At 44.3% G+C, this 26,141-nt stretch overlaps 1 protein-coding gene across 1 annotated transcript in view; it reads right to left on the bottom strand.

The window, feature by feature from the left end:
* CCDC134 (coiled-coil domain containing 134) overlaps positions 1-17,411 on the bottom strand; it is a 28,116-nt gene extending 10,705 nt beyond the window's left edge. Inside the window, exons 1-7 of the mRNA XM_083156563.1 lie at positions 17,254-17,411; positions 13,599-13,722; positions 11,143-11,254; positions 4,032-4,153; positions 3,865-3,949; positions 2,517-2,698; positions 1,484-1,555 (exon numbers count right to left, since the gene is read on the bottom strand). Coding sequence (XP_083012689.1) covers positions 1,484-1,555; positions 2,517-2,698; positions 3,865-3,949; positions 4,032-4,153; positions 11,143-11,245 — 564 coding nt within the window. The 5' untranslated portion in view covers positions 11,246-11,254; positions 13,599-13,722; positions 17,254-17,411. The remainder of the gene's footprint in view (positions 1-1,483; positions 1,556-2,516; positions 2,699-3,864; positions 3,950-4,031; positions 4,154-11,142; positions 11,255-13,598; positions 13,723-17,253) is intronic.
* Positions 17,412-26,141: the final 8,730 nt, after the last annotated feature.

The raw sequence follows: 26,141 nt of genomic DNA, 5'->3' as shown, positions 1-26,141 counted from the left end.
CAAAGGCAACAGGAATTTGATCAAAAAAAAAATAGATCAACCCTGTGCCGAAAAAGCTGATCAGTAATGTACGTCACTGATCAGCGCACAGTGGCCACAGGACACCCACAAAATCACAGTGTGTGTAAAAAAAAAAATTAAAAAAAGACCCCACAGCACCCTCAAAAAAAAAAAAAAAAAGGTGATCAGTGATGCGACACTGATTACCAGTGAGGGGCAGCAGGTGCACAACCTTTGGTGCAACTGACAGTGCAACTGGCAGCAACTGACAGGTATATATATAAAAAAAAAACCCTGCACCCCCAAAAAGTTGCTGATCAGCACAAAAGGGGGGGTAACAGACACAAAATATAGCACTCTCTATCACTCTCTGTCACTATCTCTCTATCTCTCACTATCTATCACTATCTATCACTATCTATCACTATCTATCACTATCTATCACTATCTATCACTATCTATCACTATCTATCACTATCTATCACTCTATGACACTGCAGCAGCAGCACTGACAGTTATATATATAAAAAAAAAACCTGCACCCCCAAAAAGGGGGGGTAGCAGACACAAAATATAGCACTCTCTATCACTCTCTGTCACTATCTCTCTCTATCTCTCTCTATCTCTCACTATCTATCACTATCTATCACTATCTATCACTATCTATCACTATCTATCACTATCTATCACTCTATGACACTGCAGCAGCAGCACTGACAGTTATATATATATATATATATATAAAAAAAAAACCTGCACCCCCAAAAAGGGGGGGTAGCAGACACAAAATATAGCACACTCTGTCACTATCTCTCTCTATCTATCTCTCTATCACACTGCAGCAGCAGCAGGAAGTCACAAGAAGTCAGATCCAGGAAGCATCCAGCACGCTACAAGCAGTGATCAGGTGATCAGGTAAGTATTTTGCAAGGATCAGGTCAGTATATCACGGCAGATAGGTACGGTGACCGCACTGCACGCAATTCCAGACCGGAATGGCGTCTGCAGTGCAGTCACCGTTAGTTTAAATCACCCTCCATGGCTGTGATTGGTCCGTCGGTCCGGCGAACCAATCACGGCCTTTGGGGGCGGGTGGGGTGAGGTGGGGTGACACCAGTGTCACCCTTACACCCCGTGGTGATTGGTGCTGTACTTTACAGCACCAATCACCACCGATCCCTGTGTCACCGGCGAACGTTATTCGCCGGTACACAGAAAACGCTGTAATTGGCTGTTCACATTTGAACAGCCAATCACAGCGATCGCCGACGGGGGGGGAGGCATCGCCACCCCCCCTGGGCATGCAGGGACATGTCTGCTGTCAGGGACAGCAGACATGTTTAAACTGTCACCGCGTCTATAGACGCGGTGACAGTTAAATGGCATGACGTACATTTATGCCATGTGTCGGGAAGTACATCCCGGCCATGACGTAAATGTACGTCAAATGTCGGGAAGGGGTTAAATAACAAGAGCTACTTACTTCCATATTATCCGTCTTGAAAGGATTGCGGTAATCAGGAGACTTTTCACTGATGCCCAACTCTTGAGACATCTGAAACGTGAAGTTAAAGTCAAGCATGGTAAGCAACGGCAAAGCAACAGTATGTTCCATTTACACTCTCCGCAACAGACAAAAATATCACAACTTTCTCAGAGTATACAAATTTCACACATGTAATCTCAATTAGTATTAAAGAACAGACTCGAATGTTGGATACTTGTGTATTATCACGGCGCCCAAGATTTCCATCATAGGGCATCGTATTGATCGCATTGCATGCGATCCGAACACATGCGATGCGACCCGATTTTTAATTGTACAGGCACCCTGATGGGTGATTACTATGTTAAATGCACCCCCATTGTTAACGCCACCCCCACTATCCATGCCAACCCGAAGCGTGGCAAGCGCAGCGAGCCAGCAAGGGGCGGCGGTACGAGTCCTCCGACCTTTTCATACCCCCCACTATCCACATCGGCGTGGAGTTGATTTTAGATAGTGTGGAGAGTGCAGCGTGCCACCGAGCCCGAAGCGTGGTGAGCGCAGCGAGCCCCGCGAGGGGATGCAGGCTCGGTGGCTCGCCACACTATCTAAAATCAACTCCACACCGACGTGGATAGTGGTGGTATGAAAAGGTCGGAGGACGCGTACCGCTGCACTCGCCACGCTTTGGGTTGGTGTTGATAGTGTAGGTGGCGTTAACAATGGGGGTGCATTTAACATAGTGATCACCCATCAGGGTGCTTGTACAATTAAAAATCGCATCGCATGCCATTTTAATGGCATGCGATGCAATATTTTATTGTATAGTGCGGGTCTTTGGACCCGAAAATCGGGTCCCATCGCATTTAATTAGTGGTATGCGATGGGCGCCTTGATAATACACAAGTACCGAATGTTGAAATGGTATGGCGTTTACCATTAGTTATACAACACAACACCTCAGAAAACTTTTTTTATATCTATAAAATTACAGAAACGGTAACATACAGTGATAAATGTTTAATCTTACCAGGCCAAGTAGCTGGGAATGTGGACCGTCATCAAAGATGCCACTGAGATTGCAAAAGCCAATACCCCACCGAATGAGGTTGTTCCAGTTAGAATTCTGATCAAAATAATGGTGAACAATCTTGGGGAATCTTAGAACAACGTCACCAAAGAATGCTGAATTCTCCACCATGTGCGAATATGCTAAACCCACAAACAACAAACACAAGGCAATTCAACACTTGGGGCCACTTTAACGAACCAGTGGGTTGTCAAAGCTGCCGATCATCATTGCCTTGATCAAAACAAACACAGCAAAATAAAGAAATGCTAGTTGCCATTTATTTCTATTGCCATTTTAAATGCATTGGATGATCGATAGCTTTGAGAATTCAATAATAAATGCTTAGTCTAGCCCTCTTTTTATAGATGAAAATAGGGCCTAATTCAGACTTGATCACTGGAAAAATAGGCAAAACCATGTACACTGCAGGTGGGGCGAATGTAACATGCACAGAGATAGGTAGATTTGGGTGGGGAGTGTTGAAACTGAAATCTAAATTCAAGTGTTAAAATAAAGCAGCAGCAGCATAACTCCCCAAATGCTAACTTCTCTTTGTACAGGTTACATCTGCCCCACCTGCAGTGCACATGGGTTTGGCCATTTTGAGAACAAAATAGTTAACTTTCTTTTTCCCATTGAAGTATAATCTCCACAAAACGAACTTGAATCTTATGGCGCATACACACTGGGCGACTTTGAGTTAAAAGCAGCTCACTTTACTTATCAGCGTTGCTTTAAACTCGAAAGCCAGCCCAGTGTGTACGGGTCAGCAGTGATGTGCTCTCCCGCATCATCCCGGCCACTCAACTGCCAGTATTACCAGCAGATTGAGTGGTGGAGCGGGCGGAAAGTCATCCGACCAGGGAAGAAAATAGACCTTTACACACACAGCATCCGTTTAGCTTTTTATAGCTACAGAACATGTCAACTTCAAAAGTGGAAATGCAATTGTTCTCATCCTTCTATTTAGCAATTACAAATAAAGAAACATTTAATACATTATGACTCATGCTTCTGTAGTTAACTTTGTATGGACAATGTTTTGAAAATAAAAATGTATTTATGATGTGGTTGAAATTAGTTAAAAAGAGGATTCTGTAATTTTTAGTTATTTACAGGCTATTAGAGCCAGCACAAGCAATTACCTCCTACAAATCGCCTAAGAGAGGGTACTGCAAATCAGGTAATGTGTATGGTATTCAATCAGACCTGCATGTGCTAATTACTGAACTACCAGAAAACAGTAATACAAGTGGCAGGTGCGCTTTTAGGATTAATGATGACCTTTATGGAACATGTATCATACCATCTTTAATCTTCTCATCTTCAGGGAATGGACCATCAGGCTGTACTCCAGCTGCAATAAGAATAGCTCGGGAGTCTTCTAGAACCTGTAAAAAACAATAAGTTCCAGAAACTGTATATAACAGAGACCTCGTAAAGCAAGAATGCAAGGGTATGGAAAAATCTCACCTTAAAAAGCCCCTTTAGCATGATGTCAATAATCTTGTACTGCTGGTTGACATCATTTAGTTCAATCAGGTTATTGAGAGCATTGAGCTGATCCTTCCTCTTCACCTCAAAGAGCTTCTTATCTGCAATCCATCAAGGTCTATAGCACAAATTAAACCTTTTTAAACTATAGTACAAGGCACATAGTTGGTCAACTTCACCAAATGCCATATACAGTACAAAGCAGATATCTTCCTACAACAAAAAATGGTCAGTACAATGAACAAGAAAATGCAATACATCCTCTGACACATAATCCTCTATAGTATGCAGGGCTGTGGAGTCGAGGATTCGGAGGCAATTTCGAGTACCTGAGTCAGGGTCAGAGTCGGCAAACAATGCACCGACTCCGAAAATTATAATTAATGACTTCTCTACTGTAAGAATAAAGACCAATGCATGCAGTGCCTCACGTAAGCATGCTTTTCATGTGCTTCACTATATGGCATGCAACGCACAATTCGGAGCACCAATACTTATACCAATACTTATAAATGTATTCTCCCTTGTAGTTTACAATTTATTTCCAACGTTCAATAAGGTTTTCAATACCTCGTTGGTAGAAATCACCTGGTGTAGACTCGAAAAATTCATTCAACCAAGCTCTCCCACCATACGCACAACATCTTTTTGCGCGGATGAAGATCTTGTTTCATGCGCGGGGTCGTTTGTTTACCTTGGCTAAGCCATTCCTTACGCTGGTTCATATTGATGTACAGGCACCATTTTTCATCGCCAGTAACGATTCGGTAAAGAAATCGTTCCTTGTGTCCATGAATTGAACAGTGACGAGCAAGCAAACCAGCAGAGATTGTGGCTCGTTGATTTTTGTTGTTGTCACAAAGCATGCGGAACTCATGCTCCACACTTCTGAACCTTTCCTATTGTTTTTGTTCCCAAAACAACCAAATAATGTGTTTTTTATCTTTGAACTGGTAAAGTTCCAGTTCCTGATGTTTATGCCTACTGCTACTATCCAGCCAATTAATTAATACAATTTTTTATAAAACTTTGTTTTCATTGTGTTTGTCCTTTGTTTAAACTGTTCAATACAGTAGACTGTTGGCTTCCCAGCCTCTAGTTTCTGTAGTAATAATATGTATGTTGCCTTTCTTTCCTTCAATGAATGTATCAAATACATTTGGATATTAATACAGAGGAGTCGGAGTCGAGGAGTCAGCATCAGAAGTACGAGGAGTCGGAGTCGGGGCATTTATCTACCGACTCCACAGCCCTGATAGTATGTGCGGGAGTTTCTCTGGTTCCTGACTGAATGATTCACCTTATTCCATTGCACTGTAGACTATATTATAAAATATGGATATATTAATTACTGATTGCTTCACAAATATCACAGCTTTCTTCCATTACTACAGCTTGAGTTGAGAATCCCTTATCCCAAATGCTCAGAACCAGAAGCAGTCACATATCATGTCCCCAGTAGTGCCAATAACATATATCCGCAGTAGTGCCAGTCACATATCATGTCCCCACTAGTGCCAGTTACATATGTGCCCAGTAGTGCCAGTCACATATCATGTCCCTAGAAGTGCCAGTTACATATGTGACCAATGGTGCCAGTCACATGTCATGTTACAAACTAGTGCCAGTTACATGTGCCCAGTAGTGCTTTTTATGGCAACTATGATTTTCTCAATAATTTGAACATATCTGTATAAGTGATACTCAACCTGTACACGGTTAACCAGTTTCCTTCAAGGTGTAATATACAATTCTTGTTCTAATCTAAAAAACACCCATGACCGGTACATGTTTAGTTTCACAGCGGCAGCTTCTCAAACTGCCTTACTTCTCTAAGCTACGTTATCAGCGTAGTGCCTGTTTGAATCCTGGCAGCTCGCCAGCTGCCTTACTTCTGTAATGTAAGTTTTCAGTGTTTTACGCTGACTCTGCAGCAGCCCAGTGCTGCTACTCCTAAGCTCCTGTCAAGCCTAGTGAGTGCCTCTCACACAGGGAGCGGAGAGGCACTCCATCTGTGTGAGACGTAGAAGCGTCTCAGACGCTCTAGCAATGAGACGCTCCAGCGTCTGAGTAGCGCCTTCCTCTCCTGTCCAAAGAGGGGGTGCGGACGTAATTACGTATCATGCACAATGGAGACATTTGCCAGTCTTCCATGTTACACACTGGCACATGCCTCCATTTGATACCCCCACACAATAAAGGAGGCATTTGCCAGTGCTCCATGTTACATAATGGCAAATGCCTTCATTTGATACCCACGTTGGCGTGGAGTTGATCTTATATAGTGTGGCGGGCGCAGTGAGCCACCGAGCCCGAAGCATGGTGAGCGCAGCGAGCCCCGCGAGGTGACGCGGAATACATGTGAAGTTATCCGAGTCCCCTAGCCACGCTTCGGGCTTGATGGCTCGCTGCACTCGCCACACTATATTAAATCAACTCCACGCCGACGTGGATGGTGGGGGTATGAAAAGGTCGGGAGGACGCGTACCACTGCGCTCCCCACGCTTCGGGATGGCGTGGATGGTGGGATTTTTTCAGGAACACATTCACACCTGCCATATCATACCTGAGACAGTAATGACGACATGTGTTAACTGTTTTTTTAGTGAATAATAAAGAATATGAATGAGGATACAATGATTAAATGACAATGCAATAATTTAAAGAAGAATAAAAGACACAAAAAAATCAATCTAGAAAAAACTGCAGTGGCATCATCAGCACTTGAAGAGGAAGCCGCTGCTGAAGTAGACGCTGTCGACTCTGCGGCGTCAACTTTGTCGGCCTGGGGGAGCAGGGTCAGCGCATGCAGGATGCGCTTGAAGGGGTCCTCCGCACCAAGCGTCTTCCTCCAGATGAACTCCTGGAGATAGGAGTGCAGCTGATGGCGCGCAGTCTCCCTTTGGCGCTTATTGCACCACTTACAAGATCCCCACAGCCTCTCGATGTTTTGCGTGTGCACCCCGCTCTCCGGATCCACGAAGTGGAAGCGGTGGTTCACCCTGGCATGATGATAGCCAGCCTGCTCCAGCTGCTCGGTCTGGTACGCCCTCCAGCAGTCGCTGTAGATAGTGGTCCCCTGGAGCACATGCCCCTCGATGGCAGCCATAAGCATGCTGGTATCCCGCCTCTCCACTGCCGTCAGGAAACACTCTCCGGTCTGTCTGGAGATGCCCCCGAAGATCCACTGCTGCGGCAGCAGGCGTCCGACATTGGCCTTTCATCTAATATAAAGGCTTTCATCGACCTCCACTATGGTGCTTGGGCCACCAATCTTCCGCTGAGGCTGCGACAGGAAGTCAACAGCGCAGGCCTCCCACAGCAAATGCACAGTGGTGGCCTGAGACATGGAGAGATGGCGTTGGCAGAACCGTACGCTGGTCAGCTCCTCTGCCCAGCAGAATACGAATCGTATGAGGGTGACGAAGGTCAGGTGGCACCCTCTGAACCACTGTGCTGCCCTCAAACTGACCTTTTTTCCACAGGTCCTGATATGGCAGCGCCACATCCGCTCCCTAATAGAGAGACTCATTGGGTGCCCATTGGGGCAGGTCTGTGTCTCAGGCAGGAAATGTTGCCCCTGAAGAAATGACACTGCCTCCTCCTCAGTCTGAGGCAAAGTAAAGATAGTCAGCCTCTCTGCAGCCATGTCTCAATACGTCTGACTGACTACGCAACAGCTGACTGACTACACAGTAAACGTCTGACTACGCTAACTGTGTACTCAATCTACAAGCTGACTGATTTAGGAGTGAGAACTAGATGCTGTTTCTGACAGGGATGCTAATTCTGACTAGAACTACACGCTAGGCGCTTTTAGAACAAGACGCTAGACGCTTTTCAGTAAATACGCTGACTACACTACGCTACTTCTGACTGACTACGTGGGATGCTGATACGTAGATTACAGATGTAAAGCAGCTTTACAGGCGCTACACTGATAACGTAAGGCCCGACCTTAACATTTCTAGTTCATATGCACTATATCCTTCTCTCTCTTTCCAGATTTCTCCTGTATTACAGCCTTGCCAGGGCCTAATTCAGATCTGATTGCAGGGCAAATTAGTTCTCAAAATGGGCAAAACCATGTTGCACTGCAATTGGGGCAGATGTAACATGTGCAGAGAGTTAAAATTAGTTTTGAAAAGGGGTTTCTGTAACCTGCGCTCCCAGAGGTATGTGGTATGTGTATAACACTTAATACTTGAAAAGAGGTTGTAAAACTGAGGTGGTAAAACCAACTGAAAGGCGGTAAAAAATACTTTTTTGAAAAAGGCTGGGTAGGAGAAATTCAGTCTGGTGGGGACTTTGTGGGAGATTATAGTTGGGGTCACCTGTAACTCCGTGGTGAAAGGGGCAGGGGTGAAAAATGGAGGGGGGGGGGAAATCAGGGTAAAGTCAGCAAAAGAGATAACAGTCAAGTCCGGTGTGCGGCAGGTAGGTGTCGCGGGAGGCTGGCATCCCGTCCAACCCGCGATACACACTTACCTGCTTCCTGGTCCCCCGCTGTCCTCTTTGGTGGGTGATGTCTGCAGAAAAACGAGTCCTGCTGCTGTGTCGTCCACGGCGCCTCTGGGCATCGGTATTGCCGCGAGATAAGCGTTGTCGTGAAACCCCGCACACCCGCAGGTGCACCTAAGCCAGGCACTGTGCGCTCAACTCTCTCTGGTGGGGAGGAGACTTAGATGAGGGTCTGTGTGTAATGCTCAGTTTTGCCCATTTTAAGATTTTTTTTTCCTGCAATCAGGTCTGAATTAGGCCCTAGGTATGTTAAAGTTAAAATAATATTTAAAAATGTGTGGTCTCATATGAATCAGAATTGTACCAGCAGTAATCCGGTCATTGTGGGTGAATAATCGCACACTGCGTTCGCAAGTTATGAGTATAAGTAGATATGCATGTACAAAGATAAGTATTGATAAAGATGAGATGTAAGGTGGGATCCTGAAACTGCATATTAAATAAAGTCCACATTCTAGTGTAAACCAGCCTATGGGCCATTGATGACTTGGAGGGTGTGTGTCTCTTAGGCCAATGAGAGGAGACTTCATCAGTGCTTTCTATGCCACTGTATCCAGTGCATAAATATCTGGCACCCAGAGATGTCTGACAACAAATAATCCTGGATCCAGGGGTGGGGTGGGGGGCACTTGCATACTTATGTATATGTGTTAATTATAATTCTCATCTTTGTTAGGATCCATCTAAGCTGTAACTCTCTGGGCTGTTAGAGTTACAGCATAGATATATCCTATCTATATTGCTATAAGTATCTGCTGTAAATATCCATACCTTACTGTAATTATCTATATTTGCTGCGATATCTTCTCTTTGCTGATTGCTGTTTTGTGTGTTAGACAATAGACGCAGTTTGTGTCTGCTACAAACTATCTTATATTTATTAAATGATGAACATACAGTAGCAGTTGGTCTTACCTTCATGTATTTATTAAGTTACTCAATCATACACTGCTTGAGCTCATCTGTTCCCAGCATGTAGAATTATTTTCTTCTAAAATACGTGGCATTACTTCCTTTATCCTCCTACCAGTATTACATTCCATACTACCCAACTGTCCTGATGATTGCAGGACAGTCACATCCCACCTGCAGGCAGGAGTGTCCCGAGGTGGTGGTGATCCTTCCCCAGTCTCTCGCTGACCCCATGTCACTCTCAAAGCAGTGGTGAATAGATGCTGTGTGCATGCACACAGCATCTATTCATGGATTCAGAGGGACAGGAGACATGGCCAGCAGCTCTCAGAGTGCTGCCCATGCTCCCACAGCAGGGAAAACAGTACAGCGGCTTTGTGGAAGTGCCATGATAGTAGGCTACACCCCAGTTGTTAGGAAGGTATGCTACACCAGCTATGATGCAAATATATTTTTGCACATTCACAATTAAGTTTTTATTCTGTCCCACAAAAAGCACACATACAAAAATCACACACTTAGGGGGGTATTAAATCCCGGGTCACGACTGTCGATCTGGCCCGACAGCCGTGACCCTGGCCTATTTTTGTTTTGTGCGACCACAGATCGCTAGGCGCGATTCAATGCCCCACTTCCCGATCGGCGAAAAGGGTGCGTGTCTGCATAAACGGACGTGGATTATCGATATTCGGCTGCGATCGCGACAATTCACGGCCGAAATCGACAAAACGGGTCCAACTGCTTTTAAAGTCGGGACCATTCTGTCGATCTGCCTCTTCAATGCTGTCGGGAAAGACAGCATTGAATAGGCGTTCACCGCTATTTCCCCCGTCGTAAATAGTGGCCCAGATTGAATACCCCCCTTAATGTTATTACACATATTGAGGGCAGAGGGGTATATTCAACGTTTGATTCAGACTGTTAGAAACTTTCCATAATCCACATGTATTTTGGTCGAAAAATGCAGAGCAGTCGACAATTCAGCGACTGATTTCAACCATGCAAATTTGAGTTTTTAGAAAGTCGAATCTGACAGGCTTCAATGTGGCTGGAAACTGCCGCATTGAATAGATTTGTGCTGATATTTCTGACTGCCGGAAACCATGACTACCACCCTGAGTTTGAAATATTGTTTTTTAATGGCCACTGAGTTTTCTGTAGATGGAATATTGGCAGCTAGTCAGAAAATTGAGGCTACGTTCCAATAACAAATCTACACCAAATAAATGCTTATATTGTTTTTCCAAAAACATGCCAGGTCAATGAGTGTTTTTTTCCTATTTGTAAGTACTTATTAAATGGATCAGTCTAAAATTATCTAGGGATTAATTATCTAGGGGGGGGGGGGGCGACAGAAGCAGGGCTGGGAGTGACAGGGGGACCCCTAAAAGGTAGTGCGCCAGTGGTGTTCCACTGGAGGCACCACTGGCGGGCAACCTAATGCAAGGAGGTGTGCCCGGAAATTTTCCGGGACAGCCCGCTGCGGCAGCACAGCTGAGCCCGGAAAATTTCTGGGCATACCACCCAAGTGGTTAATTCAGGCTTCTTTTGGCACCATTGGTAGGAAGATGTTTATTTGAACTACCTTCCATTGAGGAGTAGAACTATAGCCAATATTTCTCTATGAACAGAAAAGTTCTTCTACGTAAAAGGATACAGATCTCGAACGCAGTATCTTTCTTCTGCTTGTTGGTGTCAGAGCAATTCCCTAAGGACAGCAGTGCAAACAGTAGAAAACTCAATACTTGGAAAGGATCCATTACAGAGTCCTGCAAGACAGAGTAAAATGCAGCCAGTGATTATAAAGGGAGAAAAACTTCTGATGAAACTGATAGTTTTAATTAAATAGATATATAACAATGATCACATTAAATGAACAGTTGTATTTACCCATTTTATTGAATGTACAGTATGCCTACTGTAAATCCAAAATTAAGATCCCAACCCTTCCATACTGATCTAATGCACTCCTTGAAAACCCACGCAGTTCCTCTTCCCTGACTGGGGTGTCGCTGTCTGCGGTAGTGCTTCTAGCACAGTGTGGTCTGTATATCAGCACTGACATGCAAATCAGGAACTGCATGGGTTTTCAAAGATGGCGAGTGCTAGAATGGACACTACAGATCACCAAGAGTAACTCCTAAAAAGTAACCAACCTTAAATAATAGCATACTACTTTATAACCATATGTCGTCTTTCTAATTGATGCCCTCCTACCCAGACATGAGGCTACAGACTCACATACAATAGGCTTGCACATCCACATGTCTGCTTCTTATTAAAGTGCAACAGCGCATTGTATTTGACTGCATTTTTTTGTTTTCCTGTGATCTCATTCAGCTGCTGGATAATATTAAGTACCCACGTAATGGACAGAGGTAATTTATACCTTCTCCAGCAGGGAGTTCACTATTTTGCTCTGTGGCAAATAAATAGAGAATCATTTTTGTACAACGATGTACATCACAGTGAAAGTAACATTTTCCCGGGAATAAATAGTGCCCTCTATGGGTAGGATCACAAAGTAAACAGCTTCTTTAAAAGCATTATGCAGGTAAAAATAGAAAATGAAATATACTTTGCCATCACAACTGTATTTACTATAACAAACTAGTGACATTTTGAAAGTGCACCAAACAGTAAATGGTTAGTTCTACCAAGGATAGGCTTACTGTACTATAATGAAGTTCTATCAGTGTGTAGTAAGCACACTAAGCCCAATTCAGATTCTGTAGGATCTTAGTCACGCAGAACAAAGTACCTGTGTTATGGCTGTTTTAGGGGTGCGCCGAGGCCAGAATCTCTGTCGGAAAATGGAGATCTCCTGGATTTTTTGTAGGATCTGCGGCGGTGTTTCAGGTTATCATTAATGCAAGCAGGTGGCATCTACTAACATCAGCCGCCTCCTGCTGCATTAACATATTAGTGCTTCACTGCTGCATCCAAGTAACCAGCAGCAATGCCACCTCAATCTACATCAGAATTAAGCCCTTTATTCTGTTATTAGTTTTCAAGAATAGAAGTACAAGCTTTTGTCCTTGTATTTAACGCTGAGCTTAAATAGATTTGCATCCAAAACGCAAAATAAAATACATTCCCGGGGTATGAGGATAAACAAGTGATGTTTATGGCCCCAATTTTGGAATGGCATACCGCAGCCAATGCATGGAATTGAATTGGCCTCTAACTAAGGAGGGATGTACATTTTCTGTGGTACCGCACGACGGTATGCATGCTGGTACTTTTGGGTAAACAACACCTGAGGTGAATGTTCAACTATACTCTGTAAAGCGCTGCGGAATCTGTATGCGCTATATAAGAAACTGTTAATAAATAAATAAAAAATCATGAAAATTGGGAGAATTTTTTTTAATGAGGATAAGAGATTTTTTTTTCATTGCATGCAGTCCCAAAGCGATTATAGGTTTAGGATACAAAAGACAGGAGCATGTGTATTGCACCTGCGAGCGGTTCAGTTAGACTACAATTATTACAGCTTGAACAGCTGTGAAACTATAGATCACTAAACCCCAACAGTAGCTAATCAGGAGATGGGCCACATGTGACTCTAGATCCATATGTAACCCATCGTACCTCTGTCTACACCCTGCATCACCTGCCTAAAACAAATATTTGCATTCCTATAATTAAGACTGGATTAACTGGTTAAGTGAGACAAGGTCGCATCATCAATGTGTTCGGTACTCGGTAAAATCAAAGGAAGGCAATTACTGATTGAAAACTAGGACAGATGGTGTGCCTAATTCACAATTCTGACAGTGGTAGGTATTCAAGGAGGATATCTTGCTCCTTTTAAGAAATTTGCCTCTAGGAACACTCCTATTCAGTAGGAAATTGGTTAAAAAGTGACGTACAGTAGTATCAGTTATTTGAATATAGGCTACTGTCTACACTGAAGAACCAGTGCACAAAATGGTTTAGAGAATGTCTGCATAAATGTCACAATTATCTGTAGTTCAAATCAAGTGAGAGATCAAACACTTAACCCACATAAATACTGCATCATTAAACTCTCCTCAGACATACAATAGCATGGCACTATACGGTGTTCTTTCCTCCAAAGTAAGCAAACAGGGAGGTCTAATTTCTTACCTCAGCTGGCTCACAGTGCAGGAAGTGTCTTCTCAGAAGCTGGAAAGCATCTGCTCTCTCTGTGCAGGTCTTAAATATATGTCACTGCATCACAAACACATAATGCTCCACCGGTGATGGAACCCTATTGAAAAGGATAATTACAGAATATATATCTCCTTAACAGATCACAGATTTTAATATCAATATTTTTTAATATCAAGATTTGGTAAGAAATCTCCAGTCTTTTTAAAGCTGCAATCACTTTCACTTCAAAATCAAACTGGTTTTGCAGTGTAAGTGATTGCCACTTTAAAAAACCTGGAGAGTTCTTACCAAATCTCTCACTTTCTGAATCTCTCATCCTATTAAATTGAACCCCCTATTTCATTTAAAACTTTTGCATACTGGGACTACATTAGAGCTTATAAACAAGGTGGGCTACAGTGCAGTACAGTATGTTAAATGGATGGGGAGGGGGTGAGGTTGCGAGGGGGGGGGGGGGGGCAGTACTGGCTAGTGGCAGAGCCAAATTTACATACTGTATAAGAAGCTGAGGATTCCTGACGGCACTGTACAATGGTGCAGCAGTATATGGAAATTGGCAAGTTTTGATGTGCAGACATGGTATGCAGTGGAGGCACTGCCTCACCTGTCATACCCCAGAGTTTGGACTATAAAAAGGATTAGCCTTATCTAAAGAAGATATTTATAATATATTTCTTGTATTTTTCTTTTTTTTAACAGTAAAAACTCTGGGGAAAACTGGAATATGACCAACGAGGCACTGCCTCGCCGGACCACACATAACTCAGCTATACAGATCATTTAAAATGGCCAGCTTGGCCTTAGGAGATTCTCTGTGTAAATTAACAAGATGGGAGTTCTATTGAAGATGGGATATTGCTCATAGCAACCACCTTCTAGAAGATAATAGATAAAATCTGATTGACTGCTACGAGCAACATCCCATCTTTAATAAACTCCCATTTTAGTAAATTTACCCCTCTATATCCATACCTGCCTGCTTTTGAAAACTAGTTTCAGGGAGATTATAGTTGGTAGTAGAATTCTGTACAGTTCCTATTGAGGGGGCGTGTCATTCTCCACCCAAAGGGCGTGTCTAGATCCATATATGGAGAGATTCTGAAAAGAGATTGTGAACGAGGCACCTAGAAGCGTGGGTGTGCACTGCTACATCTGAGAGGAATCTTTTTAAATGACGTATATCCAAATGTAAACAAGCCCCAAAGCAGTTAGTAATACTATACTTGCTAAAGAAAATTCACTGGTACGTGCCAGGTATTGTTCATCTATTGTGTTTAGCAACGTGGTTCCATATAAATGGCCACAAGACATGAATGTAGCCATAGGGATCATTGGGGCAGATGTATTAAGCCTTAACAAGAGAAAAATGCAAGGGTGATAATGAGAGATAAACATTCAATCACCTCCTAACAGCCATGTTACAGGCTGTGTTTGAAAAAAGTCAGTAAGGAGATGATTGGCTGGATGTTTATCTCTCTATCACCGTTGCATTTATCTCTAGTTAAGGCTTCATACATCTGCCCCATTGTGTTTTATCACCAATGCTGGGAAATGCCACTGATGATTCCATATAAATGTATCTCTCTCTCTCTCATTACTTTTTTCCCAAAAATGTAACAGCTACATAAGGTGGGCTAGATGAAATGAGGGAGATTGCTAGACTAATCAGGGTCAGAGGGAGATTGCTGCTGTTTCATGGAGACTCCTGCAGAATTCAGGAGGGTAAAGCAACTATGGCTATATTTTGTTGATATGTGGCCTAATTCAGAATCAATTTCAGTTTTGCTAAATTAGTTCTCTCGCATGCTGGGGGCTGCCCAGCACAGGGCAAAGACACCAAGCATGTAAAGTGTCAGCCTGTGATGCCTTCGCAATCTAAGCGTTGTGACCACTACAATAAGGGTAGCCCACAGCCTGGCTGCAAATGTAGGCACAGTGCAGCAATTTTCATGTCTCGCAGCTACTGCTTGTGACGTCACACAGAAGCCCCGAACCACCCCAAAAACTGAACTGGACATGTCTGCTTCCCTGGACCGCACCCCACTGACAAACAAAATGAGAAGGCCTCCTTCTGGGATGCCATTGCAGTTTGACACTTCGCGCATGCACAGAAGTACAAAGAAAAAAAATTGCCTAAAGGTGCCCACAGACGCATCAATCCCGGCGTGCGTTCTGTGCTTAACTAGCACACATAGCATCGCATCGTATGCCTTGTGCATGCGATGCGATAAAAAGCTAGTACAAAAAGTATGTGCAGCACATACTTTTTGTACTGTGCGATGAGGTGCCGCGGGAGCGCGCACCCCATCGCACCGCCAGGATCGGTGCGTGTGTGGGAACCTTTACAGTAATTTTCGCACTGCAGCATGTGAAGCTGAATTAGCCCCATCATACAGAAATTGTATGGAAGTCTGCACTTCACACATTTACATATACACACCTTTATTCATTTTATCTCTTGCAGGGACAAGTAAATGGAGTGAACAAGCTGTAATTTGTTCTAACTTGAGTGAAAGAATGAAAAGGTCAAACAAATGTTTTATCATACTAGTGATCAAAGACGGACAATAACTCCATGACATATTTATGAATGACAGCTACCCACCAATCACAGATATGTATATCCTAGGAATGTAACTACTGTATGCCATTTATTTTAAGAACTGTAAAGTAACAAGGCACATCATTAAACATGCATGAAATGCCAGCCCTATCCTATATAACACTTTATATTATTAAAAATCCCTATTAATAGACACAAATGTTTTAATATGACTTTACATTGTGACATCTGCCTATATATTCACAGAACTCATGCATAAACATCTGCAGTAAAAATTTAACCTTTCAAACATTTTATTGAATACATTTAAATATTATACTATCACACTACTGATAAGGGCATGCATGTGCCAACATACCACCTGGCATTATGTTTTCACTAGTAGATAGTCATGTGTACCCTAATCTGCTTTAGGTCTCCAACCAAATAATGGTGCCATCTGCATTATTGTACAGTATGAGACCCTCTCACTATCCCCTTTATATTGTATGCACTAGCCTGTGCACATCCCAGCATGCCCTGCAACAGTTTTAGCATTAACAAATAGCAAAACTGTAGCAGGGAATGCTGGGATGTGTAGTTCAATAACAGCTGGAGGGCCAAAGGTTCCCCATCCCTGATCTAGGCTGACAGCGGTCTAGAGAAAGCCCTGTTACAGTCAGTGACATACATTATGGTAACCACTATTGACATTATTATTACTTAAATAAATGATAGAAAATATGCTTCATTCATTAAATCTACCATATTTATAACCAGAACAATCCTTCCGATTGTGTGACATAAATAGAATGCAGCGATCAGATGCCTCTGAATTCAGCCCACCATCACAGAGAATACCATTTCTACACAGAAATAATATCCTTGCATGCTTTCACCGATACATAAAACATATTAAATACGGATTTCCCCTGGATGCGCTGTGTTCTGGCACAAATGAGAGGATTGCTGCCAATGATTCCTGTGCAGCTGTCAGGCTTCTCCTGTAGTAACAACCGGCACACGTGCAGTTACTGTATATGTGAGGAGCTGTGTGTATGCAGTGATTCTCCTAGGTACACTCACCCTGCTCTCACGCCGGTAAGCAGCCACTAAATGCTCCGGCTCTCCCTGTGGGCTGTCATGCTGCTGATTTCCAGGTAGGTTTTTTTTTTTTTGCAATCTGTCACACCAATAAGCAGCTCCTTCCTTCCACATGTCATTTCCTGCCACTACCCACACTGCCCGGCAGCTTCTGTAGTTCTCTTTTGCTGCTGTGTTTCTGCATCTGCAAACGAATGGTTTATCCCTGTGCATGTACAGTCTGAGACTCAGCATGCTGTGTTGTGCTGAGCTATACTATGTTAGTAATCCAGGGTTGCCTACCTGACCTTCTCCTTCAGGGAGAAAATGCTCTGTTCCTGGATTTCCCTGGTAATGTATGATTGCCATCATGGTGAGCTAGGTAATTGATAAGAAAGGTGTATCCCCACAGGTGATGGCAATCATACATTACCAGGGAAGTCCATGAACAGAGCATTTTCTCCCTGAAGGGGAGGGTCAGGTAGGCAACGAACCCTGTAGTAATCACACAAAATAAGAGCTATTTCACACGCTCTGGATCCTGCTGGACGGCGAAACCCCGCACAGCAGTTTACAATGGTGGGGATGGCCACAGCCCGGCAGCCATCCCTTCCAGTGGTGGGATCCGGCTGCAACCGGGCAGCCGGCAGGGGATGGCTGGCAACTTTTAGCCTGGGGGTCAAGTCCAGAGCACCGGCCCATAAGTAACAGTGCATCGTTAAAATGCATACCCTCCAACATGACCCATTCCATTCGGTACACAATGCTCTGTTCCTGGACGTCCCTTGTAATGTATGATTGCCATCACCTGTGTTGAAACACCCTTCTCTTCAATTATCTAGTTCCACACAGGTGCTGGCAATCATACATTACCAGGGACGTCCAGGAACAGAGCATTGTGTACCGAATGGAATGGGTCATGTTGGAGGGTATGAAAATGAGGTTTTTAGTTTAAAAAAAATGTATTAATAAAAATAAGAAAAAATATGTATATGTATAATGCCATGACACCACAGGCTGCTCCCCCTGTATAATAATAGTAATGCCATGACACCACAGGCCACTCTCCCTGTATAATAAAATGAATGCCATGACACCACAGGCTGCTCCCCCTGTATAATAATAATGCCATGACACCACAGGCCACTCTCCCTGTATAATAAAATGTATGTCATGACACCACAGGCTGCTCCCCCTGTATAATAATAATGCCATGACACCACAGGCTGCTCCCCCTGTATAATAATAATGCCATGACACCACAGGCCACTCTCCCTGTATAATAAAATGTATGTCATGACACCACAGGCTGCTCCCCCTGTATAATAATAATGCCATGACACCACAGGCTGCTCCCCCTGTATAATAATAGTAATGCCATGACACCACAGGCCACTCTCCCTGTATAATAAAATGAATGCCATGACACCACAGGCCGCTCCCCCTGTATAATAATAATGCCATGACACCACAGGCTGCTCCCCCTGTATAATAATAGTAATGCCATGACACCACAGGCCACTCTCCCTGTATAATAAAATGAATGCCATGACACCACAGGCTGCTCCCCCTGTATAATAATAATGCCATGACACCACAGGCTGCCCCCCCTGTATAATAATAGTAATGCCATGACACCACAGGCCACTCTCCCTGTATAATAAAATGAATGTCATGACACCACAGGCTGCTCCCCCTGTATAATAATAATGCCATGACACCACAGGCTGTACCCCCTGTATAATAATAGTAATGCCATGACACCACAGGCCACTCTCCCTGTATAATAAAATGAATGCCATGACACCACAGGCTGCTCCACCTGTATAATAATAATGCCATGACACCACAGGCTGCTCCCCCTGTATAATTTATTATATAGGGGGAACAGCCTGTGGTGTCATGGCATTATTATTATACATATACAGGGGGAGCAGCCTGTGGTGTCATGGCATTATTATTATACATATACAGGATGAGCAGCCTGTGGTGTCATGGCATTATTATTATACAGGGGGAGCAGCCTGTGGTGTCATGGCATTAATTTTATTATACAGGGAGAGCGGCCTGTGGTGTCATGGCATTATTTTTAATAATAATGCCATGACACCACAGGCTGCTCCCCCTGAATAATCACAGGAGGACACAACAGCCTGCTCCCCCTGAACACATTAAAAGGAGGACACCTCAGGAAACAGCCAATTTTTTTTTTTTTTTTGTGAGTTTGATCCTCACCTGCTGCTGCGGCTCCCAGCTTCTGTTTGCTGCTCGATGCTTCCTGCGGCCACAGTCCCTGACTCCCTGTGTACTCCTCTGCCAGCCTGCCTGCTGCTCCTAGTCCTACTTCCATCCAGACGCATGGGTGGGCGGCATCATCGTCATGACGTCCAGTCCACACCCAGCGTCTGTCACCGCCGGGCAGCAGAGGGAACAAGCTGCCGGGCCCTCCTCCACATAGCCCTGGAGGCCGGCGGCCATGTTCCTGTAGCCGCGGCCATATTTTAAAAGCCTACAGGAACATGGCCGCCGAAAGTGGAGGAAAAGGTGAGGCGGCCGCGGCTCACAGCACTCCTGTGCCATGTGCATCCTGGGGTGCACATGGCACTCTGCCCCCCGGCCCAGCCCGCCCCTGGCGGCCGAGCCATGGCCATCACGTGTGAATGGACACAACTGTGTCCATTATAAACTACAGTGTGCAGTGGCCGTGCGGGGTTTCACCGTCCGGCAGGAGCCAGAGCGTGCGAAATAGCCCTAACCTTTCATTGTCTGCTGTAACATACTGTAGCTATACGTATTTATTACACATGGATCAATTTATTAGGCACAAGAAACAAATGTGATTATTCTGTAACAGTTGATATAAGATAAATGGGGTACTTTAAATATTCAAATATTACTTGATGACCTCTGCTGGTGAGATGTTATATTGCAGCACAACAAGTTCTCTCAATGGCCCATATTCAGATATGATCACGGTACAATTTTGTTCTCAAAATGGGCAAAACCATGTGCACTGCAGGTGGGGCAGATGTAATATATGCAGAGAGAGTTACATTTGGGTGGGGTGTGTTGAAACTGAAATCTAAATTGCAGTGTAAAAAATAATGCAGTATTTACCCTGAACAGAAACAAAATCTCACACAAATCTAACTCTCTCTATACATGTTGCATCTGCCCCACCTGCAGTGCACATGGTTTTGCCCATTTTGAGAATAAATTTGTACTGCGATCAGATCTGAATAAGGGCCAATGTTTGTGTTGCAGGTAGTACTACACTGTGTATGGGTTAAATTGGTCCTGGAAAGGTGGTGAAACTCATTTCTCCTGACACTTTTCCCATGTCGACCTAGACCTATGTCAACCTAGACACGTGTCAACCTAATGGTGTGACCTAATGACTGTCGACCATAATGCTGTAGACCAAATGACCGCATCCCATGAGTTCCACCTACCATTGCAGTTTCACCCGATACACCCCCCCCACACACACACACACTCATGACTGAGAAAGAGATGTAGTTTCACTCGTTGCCAACAGATGGCAGTGTTTGTTAGATATATATATATATATATATATATATATATATATATATATATATATATATATATATATATAGTGGTAGAGATGTGACCCACTCAGGGTGAAGCATCACACGGCACTCCAAGGATTTTCAAGTGAATTCAAAATGGTATTTATTGCAACAGTTTCGAGGCTGCTTGGCCCCTTCGTCAGGCTTACATCAAGAATAGTGAAAACAGTGTTTAAGGTGCTTACCTTATAGTGTAGGAGAGGCCCCAGGTGATCCGGGATCAGCTGCATTAGCAGACGCCAGCATTGGAGGTGGCCGGAAGCCGGGCCGACGCCCGGAGACTCACTTCCTGTTGCTGGACTATCCCTGGTTGGCTGTTGCAATAAATACCATTTTGAATTCACTTGAAAATCCTTGGAGTGCCGTGTGATGCTTCACCCCGAGTGGGTCACATCTCTATCACTATCTACTGCCTACAAAGGCACCCAGGTTTTTGATTCCAGGACAGCGGAGTGCCGGGTCGACACCACTTTATATATATATATATATATAAACAGGATAGCGGCGGCACTCGGCGAGGAAAGAAGGCAATGGACGCAGTACTTGAACAAAGTACTGCGTCCATTGCCTTCTTTCCTCGCCGAGTGCCGCCGCTATCCTGTTTGTATTACATTCACTTTTCAAGTGAACTGGAGGGCACCGGGACTATTACCGATTATACAGGTGTGCTACCTCTCTCCACAAAGTGTATATATATATATATATATATATAGATGATAGATAGATATGTATGCAATAATTGCACCCTGACCGAAACCCTAATGACCAGATGAAAACAGATGCACGGGATACAAATTTCAGGTCTCTTGCATTACATTCTACATTTACTAAGCTGTACTTTTAAAACGGATAAAGGGGCAATAATGTTAAATATAAACCAGGTGTGTGTTTTTAACAGTGCTGTCCCCTAAATCCAAAAACAAGATTGCTTTGAAAAGCATTGCTAAGTAAATTTAGGCTTACAATCTTTGGACCTGATTCAGACCTGTTGGCTAGGCTGCGTATGGTCGCAGCCTAGCGAACAGGTAAATGCTGCCTGATCATACGTGTAACCCCCCCCCCCCCCCCCGGCACCTGAATCCCGTCACTAGCATGTACACATGCGGCTGAATGGGAGAGAAATCATTCGATGCAAATGGTTTCTCTGCCGTTTGGTAATATAAGTCAGTCTAAATTGACTTTTATTCCGGCCGCAGATCATTGAAAAGGGTGCAAGCGCTGATGTCATGCCATGTGACACCCGCCGCCGACCCCAAGCAGGCTACGACACACCTGCATGTGCGTTTTTATAGGGGCGCTCAAAAAAATTTGGCATTCCCCTGCTACCGCCCCCTGCCTGCCCCCATTCCGCCCCTCCGGGAGCAAACAGCTCGGCGGGTGTGAGACTATACCCCCATTAGTTTTATTGCACTATGCCCTGGTGTGTTTTTATTGGGTGTGTATCACTGGATAGCTCTAATTGAAAATAATATACAGTGGGTGCATAGGCGAATCTAGGGGGTGGTCCGGGGGTGCACAGGACCACCCATTAGCCTATTTTGTAGCTGAGGGATGGGGCTTTCCAACGAGCCCAGCCGCGTGTCTCTAGCCCCCTGGGAACCGGAGATATTGCCAGGCAAAGCTGGAACGTTTTCCCTATAGGATAACATGGGACCCGCTAATTCCGACCCCCACCCAGTTCAGCGGCTGCCAGTTCCCCCTTCGGCATCACTGAAGCTCGAGGTTGATCTCAGTCGAACCCAAATTGCTGGGCCTTCAATCTGATACCAGGCTGGATCCAAATGGGTTAATTGGTTCCAGGGATATTGAGGTTAAACCGTTTTTTTTTTTCCATTTCTTAAATGTAATTTCATGACTGTTTATGTTCTTTGAGGGGAGTGGCTGTCTCTCCCCCTCACACCAGAAAATGCAGGGACTAGGCTGGCGTATAAGGGGTCAGCCTGGGAATGTCCCTGCATGATCCTGGGACCATATTCTCGGGTAAATCCCTGCATTTTCTGATGTAAAAGGGGTATTATTTCAAACAGCCGTGACCTGCAGTGCTCTGAATACAGCCGGGCAGCCCCCTGCTCTCTGCCCAGCTGTCAATGACTGTCACCCCTGCAGCTTCCGCTCCAATTCTTCTCCCCACTTTCACCTCAGCCCGCCCCCCCTTTAATCATGTGGTGCCGGCGCTCCCGGCGTGCTCCACCCAACGTCACGCACAACAACAGTGCGCACAATATTTCAAATGTCCACTCGGCTAGAGGGGACACTAGGGGGGGAGTGGGAGCGGGCTCTGCGCTGCGCTCTGCTCCTCTCCCCATAGAAGCAGCTGCACCGCTCTCCATCTCTCCCTGCAGCAGCGAAGGCTCATAGAAAAATTTACAGTAAGTGGCATTGCTTAAGGGACGCTACAAGTGGCGGTATGTGGGGGCATTACGCATAATGTGTGGCTTAATGTGTAAGGGGCATTACGGTGTGCAGCATCATGTGTAAGGGGCATTATGTGTGCAGCATCATGTGTAAGGGGCATTATGTGTGCAGCATCATGTGTAATGGGTACTATGGTGTGCAGCATCATGTGTAAGGGACATTATGTGTGCAGCATCTTGTGTAATGTGTACTATGGTGTGCGGCATCATGTGTAATGGGTACTATGATGTGCGGCATCATGTGTAATGGGTACTATAGTGTGCGGCATCATGTGTAATGGGTACTATGGTGTGCGGCATCATGTGTAATGGGTACTATGGTGTGCGGCATCATGTGTAATGGGTACTATGGTGTGCTGCATCATGTGTAATGGGTACTATAGTGTGCGGCATCATGTGTAATGGGTACTATGGTGTGCGGCATCATGTGTAATGGGTACTATGGTGCACAGCAACATGTGTAATGGGTACTATGGTGTGCGACATCATGTGTAATGGGTACTATGGTGTGCAGCATCATGTGTAAGGGACATTATGTGTGCAGCATCTTGTGTAATGTGTACTATGGTGTGCGGCATCATGTGTAATGGGTACTATGGTGTGCGGCATCATGTGTAATGGGTACTATAGTGTGCGGCATCATGTGTAATGGGTACTATGGTGTGCGGCATCATGTGTAATGGGTACTATAGTGTGCGGCATCATGTGTAATGGGTACTATGGTGTGCGGCATCATGTGTAATGGGTACTATAGTGTGCGGCATCATGTGTAATGGGTACTATGGTGTGCGGCATCATGTGTAATGGGTACTATGGTGCGCGGCAACATGTGTAATGGGTACTATGGTGTGCGACATCATGTGTAATGGGTACTATGGTGTGCAGCATCATGTGTAATGGGTACTATGGTGTGCGGCATCATGTGTAATGGGTACTATGGTGCACAGCAACATGTGTAATGGGTACTATGGTGTGCGACATCATGTGTAATGGGTACTATAGTGTGCAGCATCATGTGTAAGGGACATTATGTGTGCAGCATCTTGTGTAATGTGTACTATGGTGTGCGGCATCATGTGTAATGGGTACTATGGTGTGCGGCATCATGTGTAATGGGTACTATAGTGTGCGGCATCATGTGTAATGGGTACTATGGTGTGCGGCATCATGTGTAATGGGTACTATAGTGTGCGGCATCATGTGTAATGGGTACTATGGTGTGCGGCATCATGTGTAATGGGTACTATAGTGTGCGGCATCATGTGTAATGGGTACTATGGTGTGCGGCATCATGTGTAATGGGTACTATGGTGCGCGGCAACATGTGTAATGGGTACTATGGTGTGCGACATCATGTGTAATGGGTACTATGGTGTGCAGCATCATGTGTAATGGGTACTATGGTGTGCGGCATCATGTGTAATGGGTACTATGGTGCCATCAAGCAAGAACCTCCTAGCAATGAGCACGTAGGTAAGCAGCACTTATGTGGCAAATATGTAATGGGCATTACGGTTTGTTATATAGTATGTAATAGGCATCATGATGTGTGGCACAATGTGTAATGGTCATTATGGTGTGTGGCCTTATGTGTAATTGGCATTACGGCGTGTGGCTTTATGTGTAATGGGTATTACGGAGTTTGCTAAAATGTGTAATGGGCATGACTGTGTATGGTTTAAAGTGTAATACCACACCCCTTTTTGTGATGCCACGCCTCCTTCCCATGAGGCCACACCCCCTTTTTGCAGCGCGGCTACGCCGCGCAATGGACCCCCTGCTATTGTGTCTAGATCTGGGACCACCCATTGCCATAATTCTAGATTCGCCTATGAGTGGGTGGGATGCAAGAATTACCAGCCAATCAGCTCCTACTGTACTTTTTCATATACAACCTGTAACATGGCAGTTATGACCTGATTGGCTGGTACTTAATCTCTCTCCACTCTATCACTCTCCAAGCGATGATGTATATACCCCATTATCTAATTTCTTCAACAAAACATTTTATTTAATACAGTGGCAGGAACAGCACACTAAAACATGTTGTAAATGTGGAAGATCCAGTCCAGGATTTAGAGCAGCAGCAGAGCTAGTAAGATCCAGTCCTGGTTTTCCTAAGATGCATTGTGAATCACTGTCTGCTGATTAGCAACACCTATTATTTCCTGTTATATGTTTGTCCAGAGCAGAGGGTCAGTGTTCCCACGGCCTGTTAGTGGCTGGGCCATAGGCTGAGGGGAATGTGGGCATTACATTAGGGATTCTCTTATTGTGAAGCCTCTGTGTTGCCTGCTGAATTCTGTCATTGATGTAACCTAAGAACTGCTATGCTGTAACCTAAGCGAGCAGTACGGATGGTATAATGGTTAGCATTACTGCCTCACAGCATTGATGTCATGGGTTTGATTTCCACCATGGCTCTAACTGTGCAGAGTTTGTATATTCTACCAGAACTTGCGTAGGTTTCCTCTGTGTACTCCGGTTTCCTCCCACAATCCAAAAATATACTGGTAGGCTAATTGGCTCCCAACAAATTAACCCTAGAGTCTATGTGTGCGTGTACATGTGGTAGGGAACATAGATTGTAAGCTCCACTGGGGCAGGGACTGATGTGAATGTTCAAATATTCTCTGTAAAACGCTGCAGAATATGTGTGCGCTATATAAGAAACTGTTAATAAATAAATAAACTAAGCATTGCCAAGCTGTTATCCTGTATACTGGCTACCTGCTACAAATAAAGAACGACTTCGTTTCAATCCGGTCTATGTGATTCATTGTCAAGACATCAACACTAAAAAAAATATTTTTACAAATAACTAAAATATCATACTTTTATTATAACAGAAAAGAAAGATTTATTATTATTATTATAGAATGGACAA

Source organism: Crinia signifera, chromosome 8 (assembly GCF_055691185.1).
Source record: "Crinia signifera chromosome 8, ASM5569118v1, whole genome shotgun sequence".
NCBI lineage: Eukaryota > Metazoa > Chordata > Amphibia > Anura > Myobatrachidae > Crinia > Crinia signifera.
The sequence above is the reverse complement of the archived record's forward strand: the minus strand, read 5'-3'. Positions and strand labels throughout refer to the sequence as shown.